The sequence below is a fragment of the Lates calcarifer genome, linkage group LG5 (genome assembly GCF_001640805.2).
Source record: "Lates calcarifer isolate ASB-BC8 linkage group LG5, TLL_Latcal_v3, whole genome shotgun sequence".
Classification (NCBI taxonomy): domain Eukaryota; kingdom Metazoa; phylum Chordata; class Actinopteri; family Centropomidae; genus Lates; species Lates calcarifer.
In genome coordinates, this window is record NC_066837.1 from 7,896,047 (window position 1) to 7,920,147 (window position 24,101).

Consider the following 24,101-nt stretch of genomic DNA (forward strand, 5'->3'; position numbering starts at 1 on the left):
GGAAGTTTTTATTCACAGTTTTGCGCCCTCACCACAAACTCCAGTTGGATTTTTTCTTTGTGAGTGTGTGTGTGTGTGTGTGTGTGTGCGTTCCTCCATCTGATATCTGACACAACAGAGGCTTCCACAGGATGGCAAAGAAAAGAAAGAAAGAAAAAAAAAAACACCTGACAACACAAGAAACTAGGCCCTCACTAACAGTCTGGCGAAAGGTGCCTAAGACACAATATTTTGTTTGTTAGCTGTCTTAAGACCTTGTTAGGGTAATATGTATGTAGCTTATGTGTGTGTTGAATAGCTTGTAACACTTTGCTTTTGGACCAGGATAAACTCTGGACTAATCACTTCATGTCTCAGATTTGAATACAGAGCCAGTTTCCTTGTTCAATGTTTAAAGAAATAGTGTGACATTTTGTGAAATTCCCTTGGCTGAGAGTTAGTGGAGAAGGTCAATATCTCTGTCGTGTATGCATGCTAAATATGAGCTTCAGCCTTGAGACTGTTAGCGTAGCTTAGCACAAAGGTTTAAGAAAGTCTGATCCTGTCTGAAGGTGACAGAATTGGCCGCTAATTAACACTTTCCGTCTTGTTTCTTTAATATGTACAAAACCCAAACCCTGGAAAACCACAAACTGATGCTTTAGGAATGCTAATGGCAAAGCACTATGACGGCAGTGTTAGCTTGTCAGTCTACCATTTTGGTTCTGACTGAAATATATCAACAACTGTTAGACATTCACAGTGCACAGAGGATGAACCCTGCTGACTTTAGTTAACATTAAAGCAGTTAAAGCAGCTGTGAATTAGTTAGCATTTAAATTTGATTATTTTATTATCAAATGATTATTTATTTTATTATTATGACTGTAGACTTAGTCTTTGCCTTTATGCTAAGCTAAGCTAGCTGGCAACTGGTATTTAACATACAGATGTGAGAGTGGTATCTTCTCCTTAAACCCTTGGCAACAAAGCAGAGATGCGTGTTTCCCAAAATGTAAAAACTATTGCTTGAAAAACTACCCGGTCAGTGCAAACCTGTAGAGCCAAAATGATGCAAGCTATATTACAAATATTCTGAAAGCAAAGAAAAGAAAGAAAAAGAAAGAAATGAGCTACTACTACAAAAAGCTACTTGCATGTTATAAAACAAACATTAACAAAAATATATAAAACTTTCAAGAGTTTTGAAAGCATAAAAAATGTACACTTGTGTCACCAAGTTAAAACTGATCAAGTACAAATTCATTCTCTATTTGTAAAACTAACTATGCAGGAAAAATGTTCTGACATTTGATAAAGTACAGTATGAAACACCAGAAGGACTGCTGTGGTGCTGCTGTGACTGGATGCTGGTGTGTATGAGATAAATTACAGTTGGCTGGTATTAGAGGTCATTCTTCTGTCTCAGGAAGTGTCATGAGATCTGAATGGGAAAACTAGAAAGTCCAGTGATCCTGGAAAAGAGACGGGCCGTGTCAGAAATAACCCAAAATTTGTCCTGTAGTGTTTTACTGTTCTGATTGATGATGAGAAAAGAATAAAAAGAGGAAGACTTACCACAAGGAAAAGCTCAATTCCAGTTCTCTTGTCCGCTGCGGAGGAAAAAGAGGAAATAAAATCAGCTCTGGGTTTATTAACAGCTTTATTTTACCCAAAGTCTTTCATATTTCTAGAAAAGTCAGTGTCAGTTACTTTGAGTCAAAGGTAAATAAAAACATACAGGTCATATGAAACCCTTATAGAACTGCAATGTGATTGTTAAGGTTAAGTAGATGATGAATTTTGGTCACAAAATATGTGACCATACCAAAATTATAACGTAGAAGACCATTTAAAACATCTCTGACCACAGAACGCAAATAGCTACAAGGAATACTTGTGCAAATATACTGTAAAGTATCTGAGCAGGTGTGAAAAGGTGCTACAGATCTACACAGAGGTCAAAGCAGAAAGAAAGTTTTTTTTCAGGGCCACAAGTTTCTAAATCAAAGCCACAAGATGGTATCATTTATACGTGACTGACTCTTCAGTGCACAATTTTTTCTTTGTTAGAACATTCACTAAAAATGTAGTAATCTAATATTATATCCTAACGAGGGAATGATGATAACTGATGTGACCAGTTGATAAAATTTGTTTACTTTCTTCTCTTCGTCAGTTCATCTGGAAAGATAAAATAAAATAAAGGTCTAGGTCTGTATTTATGATATCTTTGTGATCATGTTTTATGTTTATCAGTTTCCCACACAACTGCAGATTTTTTTTTTTACAGCACACACAACAGCATGCCAAGAACACAAAGGAATACTTAATCACCACAAAATGCTCGTTCTCCCTACAAGAGGTCTCCTACACGTCGAACAAATCCACAGACGACTGTAAAAATTGGTCAACTCTTCAGTGTGAGGTGGATATGGAGCCTTAAGTTTAAATCAGGCTTATCATGAGTCATTTCTCCACGAAACAGCAGTGATGGATGAAGGATGAGGAAGAGGAACGGATGAAACACTGATATGAAAAAGTTTGAAAGACGATGGAAACGTCAGTCATAGTCAGACCGGTGGTGACTGAATGGCTGGTGGTTGTTAGATGGTTGCTTCAGTTAGAAGTGGATTTGTGGATGATTTATAAGTAATAATCAATACCTCTTCAACCGGGGGCGGGGGGTGTTCCTGTGGGTCACCAGTCGGTGTAGCTCGGAGCAGAGGCCCGAGGGAACCGAGTCAGAGTGTCGCAATAGGGGGAGCTACATGTACAAACACACACACATCCAAACACATGCACACATACACATGGGGAATCCTTAATAACTGTAACATTTGTGGAAAAAATGTATCACATTTAGTTCTGTCTGCAGATTCTCAACCATGTGGATCAAATATCCCTCCACCAATTAATACCTCAGCATGCAAAGCAAGCAGATCTGGTGGGCACTACTCGTACCTGACCACACTGAGGTTTCCATGGATATCGCACACCTGTTCACCATGATTACCTGCATTACCCAAACTGCAACACAAGAGCGAGGGAGGACAGGTGAGGAAGAGAACTGGAGGACTTTGAGGATGGCGTGACCCTCAGAGAGTGTCACTCTCGACGGAAACAAAGTCGATAGCGAGAGAGACGATGAAACAAGAACCCGTGCAAAGAGATACAAGATGGTTGTGATTTCTGATGAAAAGAGTGAGAAGAAAGAAGGGATCCAAAGCTGAAGTATCCCAGACAGAAGAAAAAAAAAAGAGTGGGCCAGTGGAAGAGGTCGAAAGGATGCACGGTTAGCAGACAAACATCAAAGTGCAACAAGCCACGGGTAAGAGGAACTGGAGAGAGCAGATATAACATGACAGAAGAGTATGAGGAGAATCATACAAGGCCATGAAACGGAAATAATGAGAGAGGGAGAGAGAGAAGAGAAGGATTCATTAATTTAGTTTTGATCTACAACAGAGAAGATTTAGAAAACTAGGAGTAAAACTAAGGAATCATCTGTCTTCAGCTATAACATGTACAAAATGTGCACGTCTCATCTGGACTCACTCTTCAAAGACGTCCTCTGTGTCCATCCTCCTGTAATACTTGGCCAGTTTGACGGAGAAAATGATACTAGGGATCAGAAGGATAGAGCAGCCTCCCAGACCAAACCAGAATGTGTTCTGAAAAACAAATGTATCCATAATTTTTTATTTTATCACATATATCTAGTGCTGAATTGATTTTTAAATCAAGCTCTAAATTTGCTCTTAAGTGTGTAGATTTGATAGTTTTTTGTGCATCACTGTAAATGGAATAAATTTGAGTTTTGGACTTTTGTTTGGACAAAACAAGCTATCTGAAGCTATAACCTCTGGAATTTCTTATTATTTTCTAGGATTATATAAAATAAACTAGGTCTGCAATTACAATTACTGTTATCAATTTATCTGCCAACTATTTTACACACCAATTTGTAGAAAGAGCTGAAAGTGACATATTCAAATTATTAGTTTTGTCCTAAACCCCAAAATATCTACTTTAATATATGACAAAGGAATCATATTTGATAAGCTGAAAACAGCAAATCTTTGTCATTTTGCTTAAAAATATTGATTATAATTTGTGGATTGGCTATCTGTTTCAGTTGTAGACTAAACAAGTAATCAGAAAAAGTACTAATACAGTGAAATTGTATAGTTGTAGCCCTACAGAAGTTACCTGCTACATTTCACACAAAGTCACAGATACATGGACACACAAAAAGTACGCGTTAGGAAGCACAAACAGTATGAAAGCTGCAGAACACATGCAGCACACATACATGTGCAGCGGCTGCAGGCGCTGCTGGAGAACTGATATATGAAATCTTGGTTTGTATTGCTCACAGTCTGTGGCTTGTTTCAGCTCTCATTAAACTCTCACAAGCTCCACATGCATGATATACAACTCCTCCTCAGGGCTGTGGGTAAAAACAGTGAAGAATCTATGTGTACAGTATGTAAGTCCCCGCCCTGCCTCAAAACAGACCCTGTCCCATCTCAGTGTGTGTGTGTGCGAGACTTAAGGACATAATGTTCTCGTACGTGTGGTCGCAAAACCCACAGCTCTGTCAAACTGTCAAAGACCTGTTTGTATTTTTAGGTGAAATCCAGATACATGTAGGGAACATGTACTGTACATACAGCTGTGAACTGAATCAGTACACCTCAGCAAACCTGACAGCCACACATACACAAACACAAACACACACACACACACACACACACACACACACACACACACACACACACACAAACACACACACAAACACAGACAACCACAATGTTCTGGTGTCTTACCACTGAATCCACTATGAAGCTGCACGCTACGATCTCCATGCTGTCCACAATGTTACTGATGGGTTTACACTGGGCCACCTCTGCAGTCAGCTGTAGGGAAACATCCACACACACACACACATATATAACATAAAAACCCAGAATACACATTACAGTCTCGGTATGAATGACATCAAATATGAAACCAGAACTTGCTGAATATGAACATTTGTGGACATTTCAGGTCCTGCTGGCTAATCCCTCCTCAACCTTTTCATTACTGACTTCAGGTTACATCAAAGATACTTGCGATCAGAAAATATCTAAAACTCTCATAATTTACTGAATCCTTAACAATTAGTTTAACTCCGGATTAAGCCCAGTAACTGAATGTGGGCAGAGTTGTATGACATGACCTTAAAAAAGACAGAGAAAACTGGGAGAATACTCACAGAATTTTTAACCCATTCTGTGTACTGTTTGAAGTATCCCACCAAGCTCTCTATGTAGCCCTTCGTTTCCTAAAAACCAAGAGAGGAAAAGAAAACATCAGGAGATGTATGACTGTGGTATGATTAGGATTAAAGTATAGGTTCATAATCGTTGTCTTTTGTCTTAAAACAAAATTCTGGTGCCCATATTAACACCAAAACATGTTCTTCATGTTGTAATCATTCCTCCTGCTCACACTGGCTGTTACCTCCCTAATGTGATCTCAGTGGAGGTGATGGGGAACAGAATAATATAGTCCCTGTTCTCCACAAAAATATTCAATATCACAGTGTTACTGTCACACGGAGGATAATTTATACTGAAGAGAATAAATTTGGATAATGATCTTTCCACTGTCATTAATTTAAATTGAAAAAAGATTACAAACACTGTTAATACTGGTTGCCTTTAGAAACTCCACATTATCAGGTCATATGTGCACAGGAAGCATGTTATCTGTCATTAAGTCTTGTACCTGTTTCACCACGTGGGTGGCATTATGAAGGATGAGGTACTCTGCTGCATCGATGGCACTCAGGATATTAGTGACCTTGACCTGAGAGAGAGAAAAATTCATTTGTGAACGGGATATGTATGTGTATCAATTAAGCATGTGATTGTGTTTAACATGCTGTTGCGTGTTTTCTCACCGGCAGGTCGTTACATGTCCTCTGCAGCAGTTTGATACTCTGGCTCAGCGTACTCTGTGTGAGAAGACAAAGAGAAAACATAATAAAATTGTTACCAAACACAGCATTTACTGTGTACACATTTACAAAAATCTTGTCACATCATGCCACTGCTGTCACGACACGAACCACGTTGCTAAGGCAAACACACACGAAAAACACTGTTACTGTGCTGTGCGTTAACAACGGCTTACCCGCGCTCTGACATATTTCTGTCACCATTTTATGAAAGAAAAGGCAGAGGAGAAAAAAGAGGGAACGTTTAGTTATGTCTTATACCTTATAATAGTGAAGTGACATGTATTATTCAGTGTTTGTCTGAATTATTTTGATAAGTAGTTGAATTTTTAAATGTAAATTGTGTGATATGTATTTTACAGTTATTTCTCGTGTAATATTCTGATGTACTCTGTTTTTGTTGCATGATCTGTATCAGCTGATTAGATTTGCAAAGATTTGTACAAATAAATAAATTCTCTCAATGTGCTGTGGAACTTTTAAATCTGGCATATGATGCAAAAAAGAGAGTTTCTTAAACACAGACTTAATGTTCATTTATTTTGTCAGTAGAAAAAAGGTGTAATTGGAGGTGGGAGAGGACCTGTGTGTGGATTTGCTTGTGTATACGTATTAATTGTAGGTGTTTAACTGTAGGTGGCATTGGTATTGTTTGTGTTTGTGTTGCGTGGGAGAAGGGATTACCATTGCTTGCTCCAGGGGCACCACCTGTTCTCTGTGAATATGTCTGATACTACTGGCGTGTCCTTTCAGTGCATTCTCCAGAGCACCACGTGGCTGTAAACAAACAAACAAACAAATAACCATTAAGAGTTGAGGATACAGGATACAAAACTTCCAACAGACGAACACTACAGATGAATATTAACCTAGCAATTTATTATTCCTTCCTTACAAATATACACTGTATGCTCACTAATCCCTCTGTACCATGTCCCATGTGCCTTCTAATGGCACAGTTCCCATACCATGAATTTATGCCATAAATGTGTGAGTGTGTGTGTTCGGGGTGAATGGGCAGCTTGTTCAGACCAACAAGCCTGATCAGTGAACATGAAGCGAGATCACTTTCCAAAGAGGCTGTCCCTCTCTATATGTTGGTTTTAAAATATTTTCTATGGCATTTCCTACAATCTTCAACACGTCTATATTATACAAACAAGTACATAACAAAACTATAAAACAAACAACTTAGACTTGTTGTTAACTTGTGCCACATACATCACTCAATTAAATAAAATCACTGCATGCATAATATATTTCTTCCAAGTACAAAAACAAAACTGTGATCAACTCCTGAACAATAATAGCACTAACGCTGCTGCTCGTCAGTAAAGTAATGATGAGACTCACCAGCTGGTCAGCCTGAGCCTCCAGGTCTGTAGCGAAGGACAGAAGATCCACAAGAGTGACTCCCTTATTTACCTAAAACAAGACATTCACTCATGAAGCAGGATTAGTGTCCTAGTGTTGTATATGTGTATACATATGTATATATGTAGATTTGGTGTAGTTATGTACAGTGAAGTGTAGTTTGGTTGGATGTTTAAAGAGACTATTTGAATGTGTTTACAATACAAGAGGTCAGAATACAATAGATGATAATAGAAGAAAAAAGTGATGGCTGGTAGCAGTGGCAAAAGTTAAGGTAGGGTAGATTATGTATTTTAGTTGCTGATACTTACTTTTATGGTATCTTTTGCTTTAGGTTTAGTTTAAGTTTATTGTAATTACTTTTACACTGAGGATTAAAAATAAATTATATGATTTTGATTCAAGTCTCTCCTGAGATTACCTTAAGTGTAATTTCAACCAGGTCCTATCCCGTACATAATAAGTTAACATCATGGGGACCAGCTTTTGTTGTGACATGGGAGGTGAGTCCCTACAATGTGTGATTTAAGCAGCCTTGATTAATACAAATGCACACACACACACACACAGATTACCTCAGCCAGGTATGCCTCATAGTCAATCTGTCCAACTCCAGAGTTAGCAAAGTTGATGAGGTTGTCTCGTCCAGCCTGCTCCAGCAGTGTGATGTCCTGTAAGTCAACCTGCACGCTCTCAAATACTTTGGCCAGATCCCTGTTGTACTGTAGTGAAACACACAAACAGATTTTTTTTAATTCAAGTATTTTTTAGAGTATTATTATGTATTTATATTTGACAGGAGTTAAAATGTAGATATTGCATGTCCATGGTTGGAGCCCTTAACCACTCTGCCAGCCGTCCGCTCACTTACCACAGTTCTGTTGAGGAAGGAGTTGATGTTGAACATGGTCTCCAGCTGCAGAGCATGATACAGGCCGTTGTTCTCGTAGCACTCCCTACAAGGCAAACACAGCACGACAACACTGAATCTGTTAATGTTCAGTGAGTGTAAGAGGAGACCTCAGTATTTTCATTAAAAAAAGTTAGATAAATATAAAAATATGGACATTTAGCAGCATTTGAATATTGAAAATATTCCTTATGTATTCCTCAAGTACAGTGTACATGTATCAGATGTTGGCATATTACCTGTACATGCTTCCCAAAGTCAAGTCAATGTTCGGATTCTGAAACAGCATCCCAGGAAGGAAGTTCTTCTTGGCGGGATGAACCAGGAATGGAGTGTCTATAATCTGCACACACACACACATGTATATTCATCAGCACAGAGCTGTAGTGTTGTCAGTTATGTAATACTATCCTGCACAGATAAACCTCTCTCCAAGATAAACAAGGGGAGAGGCAGAGAGGAGAGCCAAAATAAGATGACTCATGAAGGAAGAGAGTTTGCATTCAGTACCTTGAATAGCTGTCGGTTAGCCAAAGGTTCACACATCAGCTTCTCCACGTTGCCACCAACAACAAACAAGGTGGTCACAATGCCCATCAGCACCCAGGCAAAGATAAAAGAGAAGCCGACCCCACTGAAAGAGCAAGAGGCAGAGTGTGGGAGGCATATTCACAAAGAAACATCAGTTATGTAATATTCTCTTTTTCATGCCTTCCATCATCTATTACAACATTTTGATTTGTCAAAGCACGAAAAAAACATAAACGTCTCTGATGAAAACGTCTGCCAGGAGGAAGATCTACTCTAACGTACGCCATTAGCAGGTTGCCGCCGGTGTTTGAGAGGCATCCTCGGGTTGTAGGTGTAGCTTGCTTGTCGTAGCCACAGGTACCGCACAGCAGTCCAAGGATGTTGAAGGCCAGGACCAGGACGACCATGCAAAGCACCGCCACACAGCCGATCCACCTGCGCCACAGGCACACACACACACACTTACTGTTATCACTTGTGAGTGAGGACACTGGTGGTTTACTCTAACCATAACTTTGGCCACTTGGGGGCAACAGAAACAGATTGTGAAAACAACACTGGACATGTGACAACATCCATTAGCTACAGAGCAACATTATCATTGGTTTGGAATCACCTATATTCACTGTCTTTTAGCTCCGTTTTTGGTCAAGGGGAGCTGCAGATTTAGGTGTTAATTCTCTGTATACTCATCATTAGGAACAACCTCTTTCTCATTTTTACATTGTCATTAGATACCTTGTTATTATAAAAAATCAATATTCATAAAAACCACTACAAACCAAAATAGCTGCCCTAAAACCAACTCTTAACATGAATAAACAGTTAATTTTGTGGGAGCCAAATTCTTGCCCCAATAATGTAACAGATTTTCGCTTCCACACCCTGATAAATACAGTTTGTATATACACATGTATATGCACAAACCTGTAGAAGTCCATTTGGTCAATCTGTGGGTAAAAGGACTCAATGTTCCTCTGTCCTTGACTGAGGAAAATGGTGAAATTGGCTAGAGAGGCTTCCACTGGGAACATCTTGGAGAAGCCGGTGATCTCTGCGCCAATCTTATCCAGCATACCTTTTACTCCTACACACATACACAAACAGCATGGACAAACCAAAAACTCAGGAAGGGGCACAAATTTCTGCTTTTTATTTTTCTAAATGGCTCTTCAGAGGTGACAAGATTGAGAAAAGAGGGGGGAAAGTGAAAAGGGAGACAACAGGACTTACGAGGGAGAGCTGTGGTTTCATCATCCACAAGTATGCGGGTGACGTTGAGAGAAAGAAAGAATATAGTGAAGAGTAAGTGAGAATATTACAGTCAGACTTTATCTCATCTCATTTGTGAAGAGGTAAGGAAACTGCTTAATTTGTTTTAGGTACCTCCAACAACGTTTTTAGTTTGTTCTTTAACCAGTTTTGGCGTGTCATTAAAAGATGAGTAACCCTGGAAGTGGAAACAAAAAGAGAGAAAAGATGATTAAGAGAGGGATGTATATTTTTTGAACAGAGGTATGTTTAGGATGAAGGTAGTGGGTGAAACTGAGGCTCCATTCACACCTGGTGTTAATATGTGATCTGTATGTGTATACATTGCCTGGACAATAACATTTACAGACCTCTGCATTTACACCTGGTATTAATAAAAACTTTTTGTTATCTCTCCTGCATTGTCAATTGATGTGCACATAGTTTGTATATTTTTTAGATTTTTTTTCCAACATTTTTTGCATTTTTATGTATACTTTAGTCTGTGTGTTCAAGTCTTTGTATGTTTTATGTTTTGACTGACAAATTTCCCCTTAGAGACAATAAAGTGATAGTCAAAGTTGACGTGCTAGATACTGCTACTACTTGTGGCTTTTTTTCAGGCTTTCCTAAACTAACAGGAAGAGGTGAAATCTGGTGACCTTTCAACTTGATTCAAAATTGTAGATTGTATTTCCAATATTCTGCTACATTTATAACTGGATGATTCAGATTCCAGTGCATTCCACTACATTTACAGCTATCATTAAGATAGATAGATTTATTCCTTCATCCACACACAGATTGCATTTTAATGCCAGGTGCCTACTGGGTTACCAGGAGCATGATAAACAGGAGACAGAGACTCACCTTTTGCACAATGTTGCTGAGATCTGTTCTCAGGACTGTATTGACATTGGCCAATGCGTGACTGACATCTGTGAGCTGAAAGGCAGAAAATGAAAAAGTGTGTAAATATGGAGAAATTAAGATGCTAATTTCTATTTCCAAGTTTCATTTTTAGGTTTTGATTCCCAGTCTATAAAAGTCCCTTGGTACCCTCGAGAAGTCTGCGTTGGCTCCCAGCTGGGTCAGAGTTGATCGGATGGTGTTGCAGGTGTGAGAGACGGCTCCGTTGGTGCAGGCGGGGTCAGACAGGGTGTTGGACAGAGAGGCCCTCTCCCCCATCAGACTGGCCTGAAGTTTCCCGCTCCCCTCCTGAAGCACCTCCAAGGAAGAGCTGACGTTCTCCAGGGCCTCTTTGGTCTCCCGCATGGCTACAGACAACAGAGGAAGGATGGATGAATCAAAATGTAGCTATTTTCACCAAATATAATTCACCTCTCAATATTAAACCAATACTAATACTATTTACACTGACCAACAGATCCACAATCCACAGAGGGGAAACCACAACAAAAGAGGATTTACAAGATGAAACAGTGGCTCAGGATCAGCATCTGTTCCTAACACAAAGTCACAAGCACTGTACCACTGGATCCACATCAGCTCTGATTACCTTTGATGGCATTCTCAACTTTAGCTTTAGATAAAAGGAAATGTGAGAGGATCGAAGGGGAAAAAGAAAGTTAAAAAAAAAAGTTAGGGGAGGCCTGTCCCTAAAAGACACAACAGGATTCTGTCGCAATAAACCCACAAATGAGAAAGATGAATGTAAAAGACAGACTTCCTTGAATTTTTAAATAGATTAGATCAGAAACAGGAGACAGTATTTTAGCTTGTGAACGTCCTGTGACATTACGTCTCAGTTGTGTAGGCTGTGAATGTGTTACCTCCTGCCATACGCAGGGCAGTGTCCAGTGATGGAACCACGTCTTTCTCCAGCTGACTGTGGATCCTCCCACCCAGCAATGGTCCAATGTCTGTCAGGAAACACAGACCGATCAGAAAGTTTTATGTGTACAAGCAAATGGAGCGAGACACATTAGGCAAATACTGCACGTAAACTGTCTGGGTTCAACTTACTGTCAGAGGTCAGACAGGACTTTGTTCTTTGCTGTGGTGTACTGGGCTGTCAGGTATTCAATTTGCTGCAAAGGAAAAAATAAAATAGAATGAGAGCGGTGCTATAAATTCAAACATGGATGTGTATGTTTTTTTATGCGTGCATGTGTGTAAGTGTGTTGTTGTGCATACTGCAGGTGTGTTGTTGGCAAATGTCTTCAGGTCTCTCATGTTGGTATTGATCAACCGTCGAGTGCTCTTGATCTGGGCGCTGATATTATGGTTTGCGGTGTAGGCAACGAGTACTCCCAAACTGAAACACACACACACACACACAGAAGCAGGATTAGTGAAGTGCTATAGTGACCACTGTCCACCAGCAGAGGGCAGCATGGCTACACAAAGATACATTCCTGCTATGTGGGTCTTAAAAGTCACTTACAGAGGATTTACCAGTGTCGCACAGAGTTGAATGGCTGACTGAGTAAGAATCACATTTAGAGGAGTCTGCTGATTTATCACTTCAGTATCTTAAAATGTGGATTTTGAAAGTATAGAAATGGGACAGCAACAGCTTTCTCTCCCTGTCTATTTCTCTGTTTGTCCTTGTACTGATGGTGATCAAATGAATGACTGAATAATATGAGCCTACAAGGATAACTTCACAGGAGGGTATAGGATAGTTGTATGAGGTGAAGAAACCAAACATCTTTCTTTCAATCCTCAGACCTTCGTCAGGTAAAACTGTGATTGGGAGTGAATTTTTTTTTTAATTGACACACACCTCTCTTTGTCACCAGTTGTGTAAGGTGAAAGGATTTCTGAGAGCAACCTTTTGAGAACCTCTATCAGTCATTGTAACATACTAAGACTGGCCACAAACATTGTCTCTGACCCCAACCATTTCCTGAAAAGTGAATACAAACTGTTACCATCAAACTGGAAATACAGGGTTATTAAGGTTAAACTGAAGCACTGTTTCATACACCAGTCAATCCCAAGATTAAATATGACATTTAACCCCAATTAAATGTATGTCAAAGGCACTTGACTGTGATGTTACGTTAAATGTACAATTTTTTGTCTCTTGTCCTAATTTCTGTGTTCTCTTGTGACTCAACAAACTATTTCAGAGTATTATTATCATTATCATCATCATTGAGTCAACTACGTCCTCCTGCTGTGATTAGCAAAGATTTGACAAAGAAAATGAATGATTATGGTACTTCTCTGTTTTCACCCTAACATTGAGTTGTTGATAGCAGGATGGATGATTTGGAAACAATTCAGTGTCATTCACTGAACAGGGCTGATGAAGCTTTTATGTCAGTTTTTGTGGTGATATTTTGGCTGAATGTTATTCCTGGATAACACACTATTGTTTTTTCTGGTATTAAATTTACCTGCCAGATTCCTGAGCTCTTTTACACTGCAAGCCCTTGAGCAAAGACTTGACTTACTGCCTAGACTTTTTTGTTTTCCAACAACACAGCCTGAGATACAAAGACAAAAACCACCAGAGACAGAAACTGAGAAAATGAGAGAGAAAATCTTCTGAGTGAGAAAACAGAGAAGAATCACAATGATGAACCCTGACCAGATAATATCTCCACATCTTCAAATGGCCACAGAATGCTTTAGATGTGCATATGTGCATTTGTGTGTTTTTGTGTGCGTGAGCATGCATGTTTGGGATGTGAAAGCGCTCATTCAGACAGAGAGGCCTCTCACAGTCAGCCAAGTGATATCAGTAACACCTAACTGTCCTGCACAGGTAAGACAGAATTTCTTCAACCGCGCACCTGTCTCTCCACAGAGCGGGGACACTGCAACCAAGTTTTATCACTTATTTTAACAACTTGTAATCACTACCATCAAGTTAAGATATACTTATAACTGCCCCTTCCTCTTTGTATTTTAAGTGACATGTTTGAATGTGTGATTAAATGTACTTTGCTATTATAGTTATACGTTAGTTCTGGGATGTTGTTTAGAAGTACAGTAAATATGTGTTATATGTTATATGTCATTTTAAAGTGTCCTAAGTGGAAAGGGGATTTCTCCATAGAAGGAAAAACTCTTCATGTACTGTATTTAACTCTCTTTTAATAAAAAAAATAAAATATATATATATTATATATATAATATATATATATATATATATTATATATATTGCACAGACAACAGCAGTGACTATGTAGTCATTCAGAATGTCTATTCAGAATGGATTTCAGAGTGTTAGGACAGGTTTAAGTTCAGAAGTCGTACTCTAAGTATAGTGTACAGATTTACATACAGGCTGGTGTGGTATCCTAACTTCTCTGTCTGTGGTATATCTGAAAATACAGTACATGCCTGCCCAGATACATATTTTCTTTTCCTTTTAGCTTTTGCAGCAGAGTGAGGAGACTACAGGTAAAGTAGATGAAACTGAAGTCTCACACTTTCTAACAGCTCATCAGAATGTGGTTCTTCTGGATGCAGACAGTAAGAGCAGAATCACGTTCATCATAGCGACGATGAAAGAAATGATGATGATAAGAGTAGACTCACGTGATGAAGATGGAGGTGGCGATGAGCGAGGCGGTGTAGAAACCTCTCTGACAGTCGGCGTTCTTCCTCTGTCTCTGGTGCATCTCCCCTCCGCAGTTCTCGCAGCACCGACACACGCAGAAACACGTGCCTATGATGGGGACGAGGACCACGAAGATGATACCGATGGTCGTACATATGAGGAATCCGGCCTCGTAGTGGATCCACTGGGGAGGGGGACAGGATTCATCTGATCATTATTTCACTCTTTGGCCGTCACAGAGTCACTTTTGCAAGTGGGTGAAAATTTGAGAAGTTTACCTGCAGCAGCAAGACGACGTTTTCTGGCTGTAACACCACGTGCAGATACACACAGAGCCGTGGCAAGAGGAAAATAAAGACAAACAAAACAAAGTCAAAGTGACAAGATTAGGAGACAGAAGAAATCCAGTTTCTAAAGACGGACATGAAGGCAACATCAAGACATGAAAAAAGTCAATTAAATTCAGGTCTAAAAAAAGTCTTCCTAGCTTTAAGCTTTTTTCTTTAAATGACTGCTATAAGGCTTTAAAATGTTTAAAATTACATTTACAGAACACTTGAAGGGGGATTTAAAAAAACTCTGCATGAACATAATCTTACAAAGGTGTTAAATTATAGGCTCTACTAAATCAATAATATGCAAATCATCAGTGTTAGACGGGGACAGCATTACAACACCACACTGTAAATTCATCTTAATCATCACTCGAATCAAACATACCTTTCTCCACTCCTCTATTTTGATGCCCCCCATGTTTTGCTGAATGACTTTAACAATCAGATCTGGAAATAAAGAATATATAATATATAGATTATTACTTAAACAGACAAGATACTATTCTGCAAAATAATAATCCAGACAGTACAGTTGGATGTAGGTGTCTGCTCCACCGGATTTATAGACAATCAAATAAACTTCCGGTAAAACATCTGAGAAGCTACGATGGGAGTGAAAAAAATCCATTTATCTGTTCACAAGCAGACAACACAGATTACGTGGAATGGTTTTTAATTTCCGAGGACAGTATTGTGACTGTATTTCCTCATGTATTTAACAGCCTGTGTGTTTTGCGGAAGTTGTTTGAACCGATGTAGCTTTGCCAACGAGCGGTGCAGGTTCAGTCCAGCTGTCTGTGCGGTTATATAGGTCAGCCAGCATTAAGCCTACCTGGACGGTGACTCACCCAGACTGTTACTCAGCAGGTAAACACTGATTCCTTCTCACACTCTCACACACACTAACACGAACATACTTATTACATACAAATGGATGTGTGTGAATCTACAGCTGCAACATCTATCACTATGTGGACAGTAAAGAAAATAATTTCCTGTTTGTTAGTAGCTTGTCAGATCTCTTACATGAAACCAAAAGGAACAAGAAGTTTCTGGAATGGGCAGAGAAATGTCGACGTTTCTTTTTTAAGAATGTAATATTGTCACATGGCCGGTCTTCTCAGATTGGCACAGTCGGTCCCACTCAACAGGACAAACAGATGGAGGCCAGTTTAACATGTAAACGCTGACACAGCTGTCACACAAACACACACACACACAGGCACAAACAACCACACAGACTCAAACATTCGGTGTCTGATTCTGCCTTCTGCTTGCACACCTGCTGACCTCAGGTGAGGAGAGAAAGCATGTGAGGACAAAATGCACTGTGACTGTGTTTGTTTCTTTAAATGAGGTGACTATCACCCTTTTGTTTATCCCCTCACACTTCCCACATTTCCTACAGCACTGCAACTGATGATTATTACAGATTCATCTGTAATTTGTTTTGATTAATCAATTGATCATTTTGTCCATGTCGAACAATAGTGGAAATTTCCAAGGTGGCATCTTTTCTTGATTTCTTGCCTATCAAATCGTCACATGTGAGTATTATTGCTTTTTTAGCATTTGAAACTCTCAATACAAACTGATTATCAAAATAGTTGACAGTTAATTCAGCCTTAATTTCCTCTCTATACTGACTACTATCCAAACACAAGCAAAAATGCCTCTAAAATACTTAAAAATCAGGTTTAGCATACACATTACTATCATATTTTGAATGTGTATTCTTTGTTGAATCATTGGCAGCACATCAAACTGCCTCTAAATCACAGGAGTTTTCAGTACACACTTCTGGTAAAACTGTCAGAGCCTGTCTGGTGAGTGAAAGGAATTGTGATTTTATATGGATAATCCTCTCAACACTGTCCTCTCTCATGGTGGGAGGTGGCTGTCTTACTTCTCTTCAATCATCACACTGGTATGAGACTGTTAATAAAACTGGTTCGACTGGAGAAGATCTCAGACTGCCATGTGGTGTGAGGACATCCATCTCTGCAGATGCAGTATATGAGCACATCTCAGTCGTGTCGATACCACCTGTTGTTGCTCAGCTACTTATTTAGCATTAGCCACTGAGGGCAGTTAAGCTTAGACAGCTTAGTTCAGTGACCCAGTATAAGAGGTAGCTACAGCAAACGAAAGGAAGAGGGGTGGGGGGTAAACAACCATCAGAATTAGTCCTGAAAGGATGAGCAGACCACTGCCCAACATGAACTCCTGTGTACAGTGCAACAGGCAGGGAGAGCAACTGACTGATTTACTGAAATATACAGGCTTTGTCTTTGGAAAATGTGATATTTTCTTGTTTTTTGTGTTTGTTCTAATGAGTTATTTGTGATAGAGCAACTTGACATGTTTCATTGATTGTTACTTAACATTTTGTGTGTGTTTCTTTCATAATTAAGGGCCTTAAAAAAAAGACCTGGTCAATAAAACAAAGTGGAGGAAACACTGAGCTCACAACTAAACAAACACACTTAAAAGAGAATACATGCCACTGTAAGACTGAAAACATGATCAAAAACTGCTGCTGGTTATCCATTGTGATATAAGTCAGAGTATACAACCTTCTTACTGTAATGTGTAAATATAGGTTAGCACAATCCTCTATGCTGACCTGCTCTAAGAGATTACTGGAAGGTGTGGACTGGAAGCCCTTATGCAACCTGACAACCATCTCTGCTGCTTTGTTTTTTTTTTTTACATAAAAGGCCTCAAAAATCCTACCTACACGCAACACAGATGACTCAAACAAACATTTGCATGATTGCATCCAGCCCCTGACATGTTTAATCATGGATTTTAGAGGCGTATTACCAAACTTGTTCGCTTTTATGGTGCAACTACAGATAAACTTCAAACACGACCGTAACTTGAAACTTTTGATAAGATGCACTTGAAATTATTGAAGGCTTTCCATTCTTTTTAAACAAAAGAGACAGTAAGTCTCTCCAGCTCCCTAGAGAGGGGACACTTTGAACTCCCTTTTGATGAAGCTCACTCAAAAGAAAAACTTAACATTTTTCATCAGCTTACATTCAATAATAAAAAAAACAAAACAGAAGAACGTTAGTGGAGCGTGGTGACCATGGTGGAGTGACTGGTAAAGAAAAGTGCTGGTAAAGACATTATTTAGCTATGAAGCGATGGCTCTCAGTGGCTCTATTTGGGTCGCCACCCCTTAAAATGAAGCCAATGTCTATTGTGACCCCTTGACCCTATAGATTTATCACGTGTATCATGTGCGCAGCATATGCATATGAATGGACATTGTCTTGAATGAAATGAAACTCACAGGAGCCGGGGTCACTCCTTCATTAGCACAGTTTTTATTACGAGCCACAGAGTTAATAGGAGGTGAAGCTGTGGGCTGCAGTTCAAAAGGTGTTAGGACTTAAGTCATGTCAGGTTTGCCAAAGCAGTTATGTGGCACTTACTTTACTTTAAATACTGCTGTGTGTTTGACACAGTAATTACACAAGACTATAAGTACTGTATGTATTTTCAAGGCAGGACGGGCTAAAGAAAGTTACACAGCCCACTGTGAGCTGGAGCAAAACGAGTAAGAGGCTTATGAGGAATGTCTTTTTTACCTTTTGCAGAAAACTCTTAATATAGGAGGAAATTATTATAAATTATCAAGATTGCATGAAGAGAGGTGAGAGATGCAGTGATTTTTCTGATACAGCTGAACTTTTAGAGTATATTAGTGTGTATAATATCAGGAAAAAAAGTCAAAAGTACACATCATAATTTCCCAGAGCCTAAGTCGATACATTTAAACTGCTGCTTTATTTCTACCAGCAGCTCAACACCAAAAGATGTTCAGTTTACTATCACAGAGAAGTAAGAAAACCAGCAAGCATTCTCATTTGAGAAGCTGGAATCAGGGATTTTTTAGGGGGCATTTTTGGTGAAAAAATGACTTAAATGATTGAAAAATTGTTGCCCAGTAAGTTTTGAATTATCGATTAATCAATCCTTTCAGCTCTACACCCAAGGTGAAAAACATCGAAAGCTCCTTCCTTGCAGAATTCTTTTTTTTAATTATATGCATAAACAGGAGTTCATGAACAGCAGGAGATGAATGTAATGGTGTCTGTAGTGTAAGATGGAGATATTCATGTTTTATAATAGAGGTTTTGGGGAGCAGTTCTCCCCTTGTCTTACTCATGCTTTTTAAAAATATCCTTGTCAGACAACTACTTTCAGTTTCTCTTGAGTGTGATCTGATTTAAGACACTTGCTTCATGATAAACAGCCTGTCTACATCCAATCACAGTAATTAAGGCAAACAGACAAATACCAGGTCTATGACCCACTTTTAATGTGTGTGTGTGTGACAATGCCATCTGTAGCAGTGGTAGCAGCACAGGGGTAGCATTGGTCCAGCGGATGCTAATCCTCTAATCTACCCTGTGTGTACCAGAGGGATAAGAAGACACAGACCACTCACACAGTGAAAGAGTCCAAAATCCGTCTTCACCCTAAATTCAACCTTCACACAGATTTTATAACGAGGGATGAGTGAGGCGGGAGGAAGTTAAGCCGCTCCCAGTCAATAACCAGTGATGTCCCATTGTACACCAGCTCTCACTTACGTCTTTCTGTTGTCACTCAGATGCAAGCAGCTCTACTGGAAACCGGAATAAATAATAGCATTAATAGGATAACATGGATTTATGGAGATTTTGCTACAGACAGCACTTTCTGCTGCATTACTAAATGATTACTTCTTATGAGACTGAGAGAGTCCAACTGATCAGACAGGATCAATCAGTCAACTACCTCCTTCCCTCACTCTCCCTCACATCGATTTACGTTTCTTTAGCTTAACCTCAACTCAACCTTAGCCCTAACCCCAACTTGTCACTTCTCCAACAGCTAACAATAACCCAACTCAAGCTCTAACCCCAACCATTGACAACAGTATGACAGGAGACACTGTTTGACAAAGGCAACAGATTTCAGTGCAAGACCAGTATTGAAGTGATGTACCACTGCGTACCACTGAGGAAACATCCATACATCCAGGATGATGTAGCAGTATTTACCCCAGGGAAAAACACACACACATGCAAAAAATATCAATGAATTACTCTTTCATCTATATTTCATCTGTATTTTACATCATAGATTCATAGACGCACAGGTAAAACTTAATTACAACAGTGAATCATGAAATATTATATATTTCAAGACATTAGACAGATATATGGTACTTCTATATGTATGCCTGTGCCTGGACAACATTTTAATAAAGAGCTGATTTGAATGAAACAATTAAACGTCACCAATGATTAAACAATCCATTTCTTTAGGCTACATTAACCTGGTTATATCCAAGAGTTGATATATATCAACCACCTTGATACTGTAGTTTGAAGATAAATTTGCAAACAGTGATGTTATCTATTGAAGCAAAAAGGGAGAGATAAAATATTTGTCTATCAATAATCATTAAAGTACATGTGCCACGTACAGAGTGTACATACTTGTACTTTGTCCTCATATTTCAAAGTTTAAAGTCATCTCAGTTTAATACTGATATAACTCTCTCAGGACTTTGGAGTAATGCACACAAATTTTTAAATTCACAGAACTCTCATTCAAGTTTTTGGATGTCACAGAGAACGGCCTTATAAGGAAGACTCTGGAGCCTCTTCCTAAATCATTTATGTATCCAAACTGATGGGTTTTAATAGCTTTGCTTGACTCTGTTGCCGCCACCCTAAAATGGGCTTATTATTTATTTATAGCTCAGAGGATCTGGCAGTTTAGTTTGCAAAACGAGCAGCTGAATCTACCAAACCTTATGCAGTAAGCAGCTGTGGTTATAACAGGCATCAAGGTCCATGAGAGTATTTAATGTGTGTGACCAGCATGTATGGTTTTACATACATATGACACATGGTGTGGGAGTGAGCGACATGACACCCAGGTGGTCTCTCTACCTGTGCGTGTGTGTGACAGTGAATCACACTGGAAAGTCCCTGGCAGTAGCAGCATATGGTCCAGTGGATTAAGGTATTATGTAGTGATGCAGGTGACTGAGAAAGCCTCCTCTAATCGCTGATCTGCTAATTGATTACCCAGCCAGCAGCCCTAACCCTGGACACCAAAATGGCAGCAACTTAAAACCTTCAATCCTATTGCACTGTGTCATCCTCCAACGTGACCACTCATAGTTGCACATACAGCGCACACACAAACCGTTTTTAGTTGGGTGTAGCTCTATATAACACCCATCACTGGGAGACTGTACTACACCGGGGGGGTGGGGGGTGGGATAGGGGAGCAACGTTCACTCTCTTTGTATTGCTCATGTGACAGACCTGATCAACTTTAAACCACTGCAATAATGTCACAACATGGGAGATGATTACTTATGAGCTATGACAGCTATTGATCCCATTAATCTGCTCATAACATTGGTTTATGGACTCAACAAGCACACACCATTGGTGCATGCAGTCAATCCTGTGCACATGCTCTTTTGACTCTTTAACTGAAGGCCAAGTGTTTTTTTGGGGATACCATGCGTAAAGACATCCACACCATAGTACAGATTTACTCTCAGAATGCAAATTAAGACACACGTGCAGATATTTTTACCACTGCAGTCTAATTAAAGTTTTGAGGGTTTTTTTTTTTTTAGGACTTTGCTGTTTAGTTTATGACTTACAATAGCACAGTCTGATTTTGTTACACTAAAGAGTCAGCTATAGGCCAGCAGCTTCCAGCCTTTATGCCTTGTGACACCTTAAAACAAAGCAAAGTCAAACTGTGACCCTCAATACACATTATGACCTGTGAGCAGTTTGTTTTCCTTTTCAAATGGTTTCAGCTGAAGGATTTTTAGAGACCTGGAGGCATGACAATAATCAGCAGTTCACAAGATAAAAAACAGAAATTTGATTTAAAAAATCTGAAAGTAAATGTTTTAGAAAGCAGAAATATATATATTTGTTTTTCTTATGACTTTAATAATCTTGTTACTCCCTCAGTTTCACCTTGGAATCCCTTGGAAATACTGACAGGTGGGGTGTTTCATGAACAGACTTATACACTACTGATCATCAGTCCCTGCTATCACTAAAATCAAAACACTAATATCATGCGCCATTATCATATCACCTCAATTCAATCCACTGTTATCAACTCCTAATCCTACTGTTTTTTTTATCACATCTTTTACTTTGAGTGTAATCCATCCAAAACCATAATACAGATTATACATTCTTCCATCTATATTCTTTACTTCTCTGCATGTAATCTTTATTTTGTATTTAACAATATCATATACTGTAACAAACATGTACCATTATGCAGTTTTTTTACTGATTATTGTTCCGAGCATTTGTACCTTGCAGCTTCTTTTATTCTGCATGTATATTATATTTTCTCTCTTTTTATTTTATTGCACTATTTATGTATCTTAATTTAATACATGTATAGCATATAGTACTGTATATACTGTATATGCCATTATTTTACTATATATATTGAGCATGTGTGACACAAAACTCTTCTTAGGATTAATTAAATTGTCTTATTTTAGCTCATCTTACCCATCTCCTTTTGGAACCCTATCTAAATTCTTTGGGGTCACAATTTAAGTTAAATTACAAGCCAAGCATACAGTATGTGGCCATGATAAAAAATAATTTGTAAAAGGTGCTGCTAGAGCCACAGGCACACACACAGACACACGCAGTGTTAAACTCTAATTCAACAGATATTTCAGTGATGTGTTAATCCATGTAACAATTTGTTTTCAGAATAGATACAAGAGCTGATAATATTCCTGTATCCCCCATCATGTGAGAGAAATCCTGGGAATATGAAACAGAACCAGAGCTGAGGGATGGTGGGAGGAGGAGGGGGGTGGGGGGCGACAATAACCATCTCACCTTTGGGGAAGGAGTTCGGTTGAACAACGTAGAGAAAAGCGTGGACCATGTGGAAGAGGATCCCTACGGCCCCAGGCTCATAGTATGCGTGGGTATCATAGACCGCCGCCGGTACAAACCCAAAATCCAAGGGCTCTACCGGCGGAGGGGAACGCTGTCTCCGGGATTCCGCCCGGACCTCAGCCGGGGTTCTGTCCCTCTCATCCGCCGCCTGCTGCTCGCCGCTTGTGGCCCCCCAGCAGAGCAGCAGAACGAGCCACCTTGTCCACAACATGGCTCAGAAAAGTCCAGCGTTATCCCCTCCAAAAAACAAAACAAAACATAAAAATAACCCACAAAAAAAACAAAGAAAACTGATAAAAGGAAGGAAAGAACTCAGAGCCCCGGTCGTGCCACAAGCTAGCGGGGGGGGGGGGGGGATAGAGAGGGGAGAAGGGCTGCTGACGCGGGAGGACACCTGTCCGTCTACGGTGGCTTATCTCCTCCGCTCACAAACAACCGTCCGAGGGGAAAACTTTTAAACTTAACATCCGACGGTCGAGACTCTAGCAGCCGTTAGCTCCTGGTCTCTCGGTGCGGACTCGTCGCAGACATTTTCCCGGAGCTCATTCGACGACTCAACGGACCAACGGCCGAGGATGTGTCCGTCCGTGCCCCTCACTCTCACCACCGGCTGCTTGCCGCGAGCAGCCTAATCTCGCGTGCACGGAAAAGCCCCAAGGACGCTCGTGCTCGCCGGAAAGCTCGCCGGGCGCATCTGTGGCGCGCGGCACAGCGGGGTCCAATCACCTGTCCAGGTCTCTCTCTCTCTCTTCTCTGTTTAATACAGGTACAGTTCAGGGGAGGAGAAATTCAGATCTTTTACTTAGGTTTAAGTGAAACTAGTAATAATGCAGTAAAATACTTAATTACGAGTAAAAGTCCTGCATTGAGAACATTAGTATTCTTAGCTTGGAGGACCCAAGGGCCTCTGTTTGAAGTCACTGTTTATATTTCTTGTTGGAAAGTCAATGAAACCATCACAGATAAATGCAATTACACTCAAAATGACCTTAAAGACACTGACACAGAGAAGCCAGTTGAAATCCCTGGACTGAACTTTTCCTCCCAAAACAAGGTGTCTGAACATTGTATAGACAGATGACAAAATCTGCTGGAGCTGCTCTATCGTGAGATAAAAGTGAAACTACCCTGGGTGACTTATAAAGGTATATACAGATATGTTCAAACCTAAGACTGTATGTACTTT

At 39.7% G+C, this 24,101-nt stretch overlaps 1 protein-coding gene across 1 annotated transcript; it reads right to left on the reverse strand.

Moving 5' to 3' along the window:
* prom1b (prominin 1 b) lies at positions 1-23,778 on the reverse strand. The gene is given in 27 exon segments (XM_051070537.1): positions 1-1,454; positions 1,558-1,592; positions 2,646-2,746; positions 2,944-3,009; positions 3,538-3,653; positions 4,812-4,901; positions 5,243-5,311; positions 5,758-5,838; positions 5,933-5,986; positions 6,674-6,766; positions 7,343-7,414; positions 7,939-8,085; positions 8,235-8,319; positions 8,513-8,616; positions 8,784-8,907; positions 9,087-9,239; positions 9,732-9,891; positions 10,191-10,254; positions 10,926-11,000; positions 11,115-11,332; positions 11,849-11,938; positions 12,013-12,106; positions 12,213-12,333; positions 14,574-14,779; positions 14,874-14,900; positions 15,316-15,377; positions 22,853-23,778. Coding segments are annotated over 25 exon segments (2,712 nt in total). The 5' UTR covers positions 23,127-23,778; the 3' UTR covers positions 1-1,454; positions 1,558-1,592; positions 2,646-2,679.
* Positions 23,779-24,101: the final 323 nt, after the last annotated feature.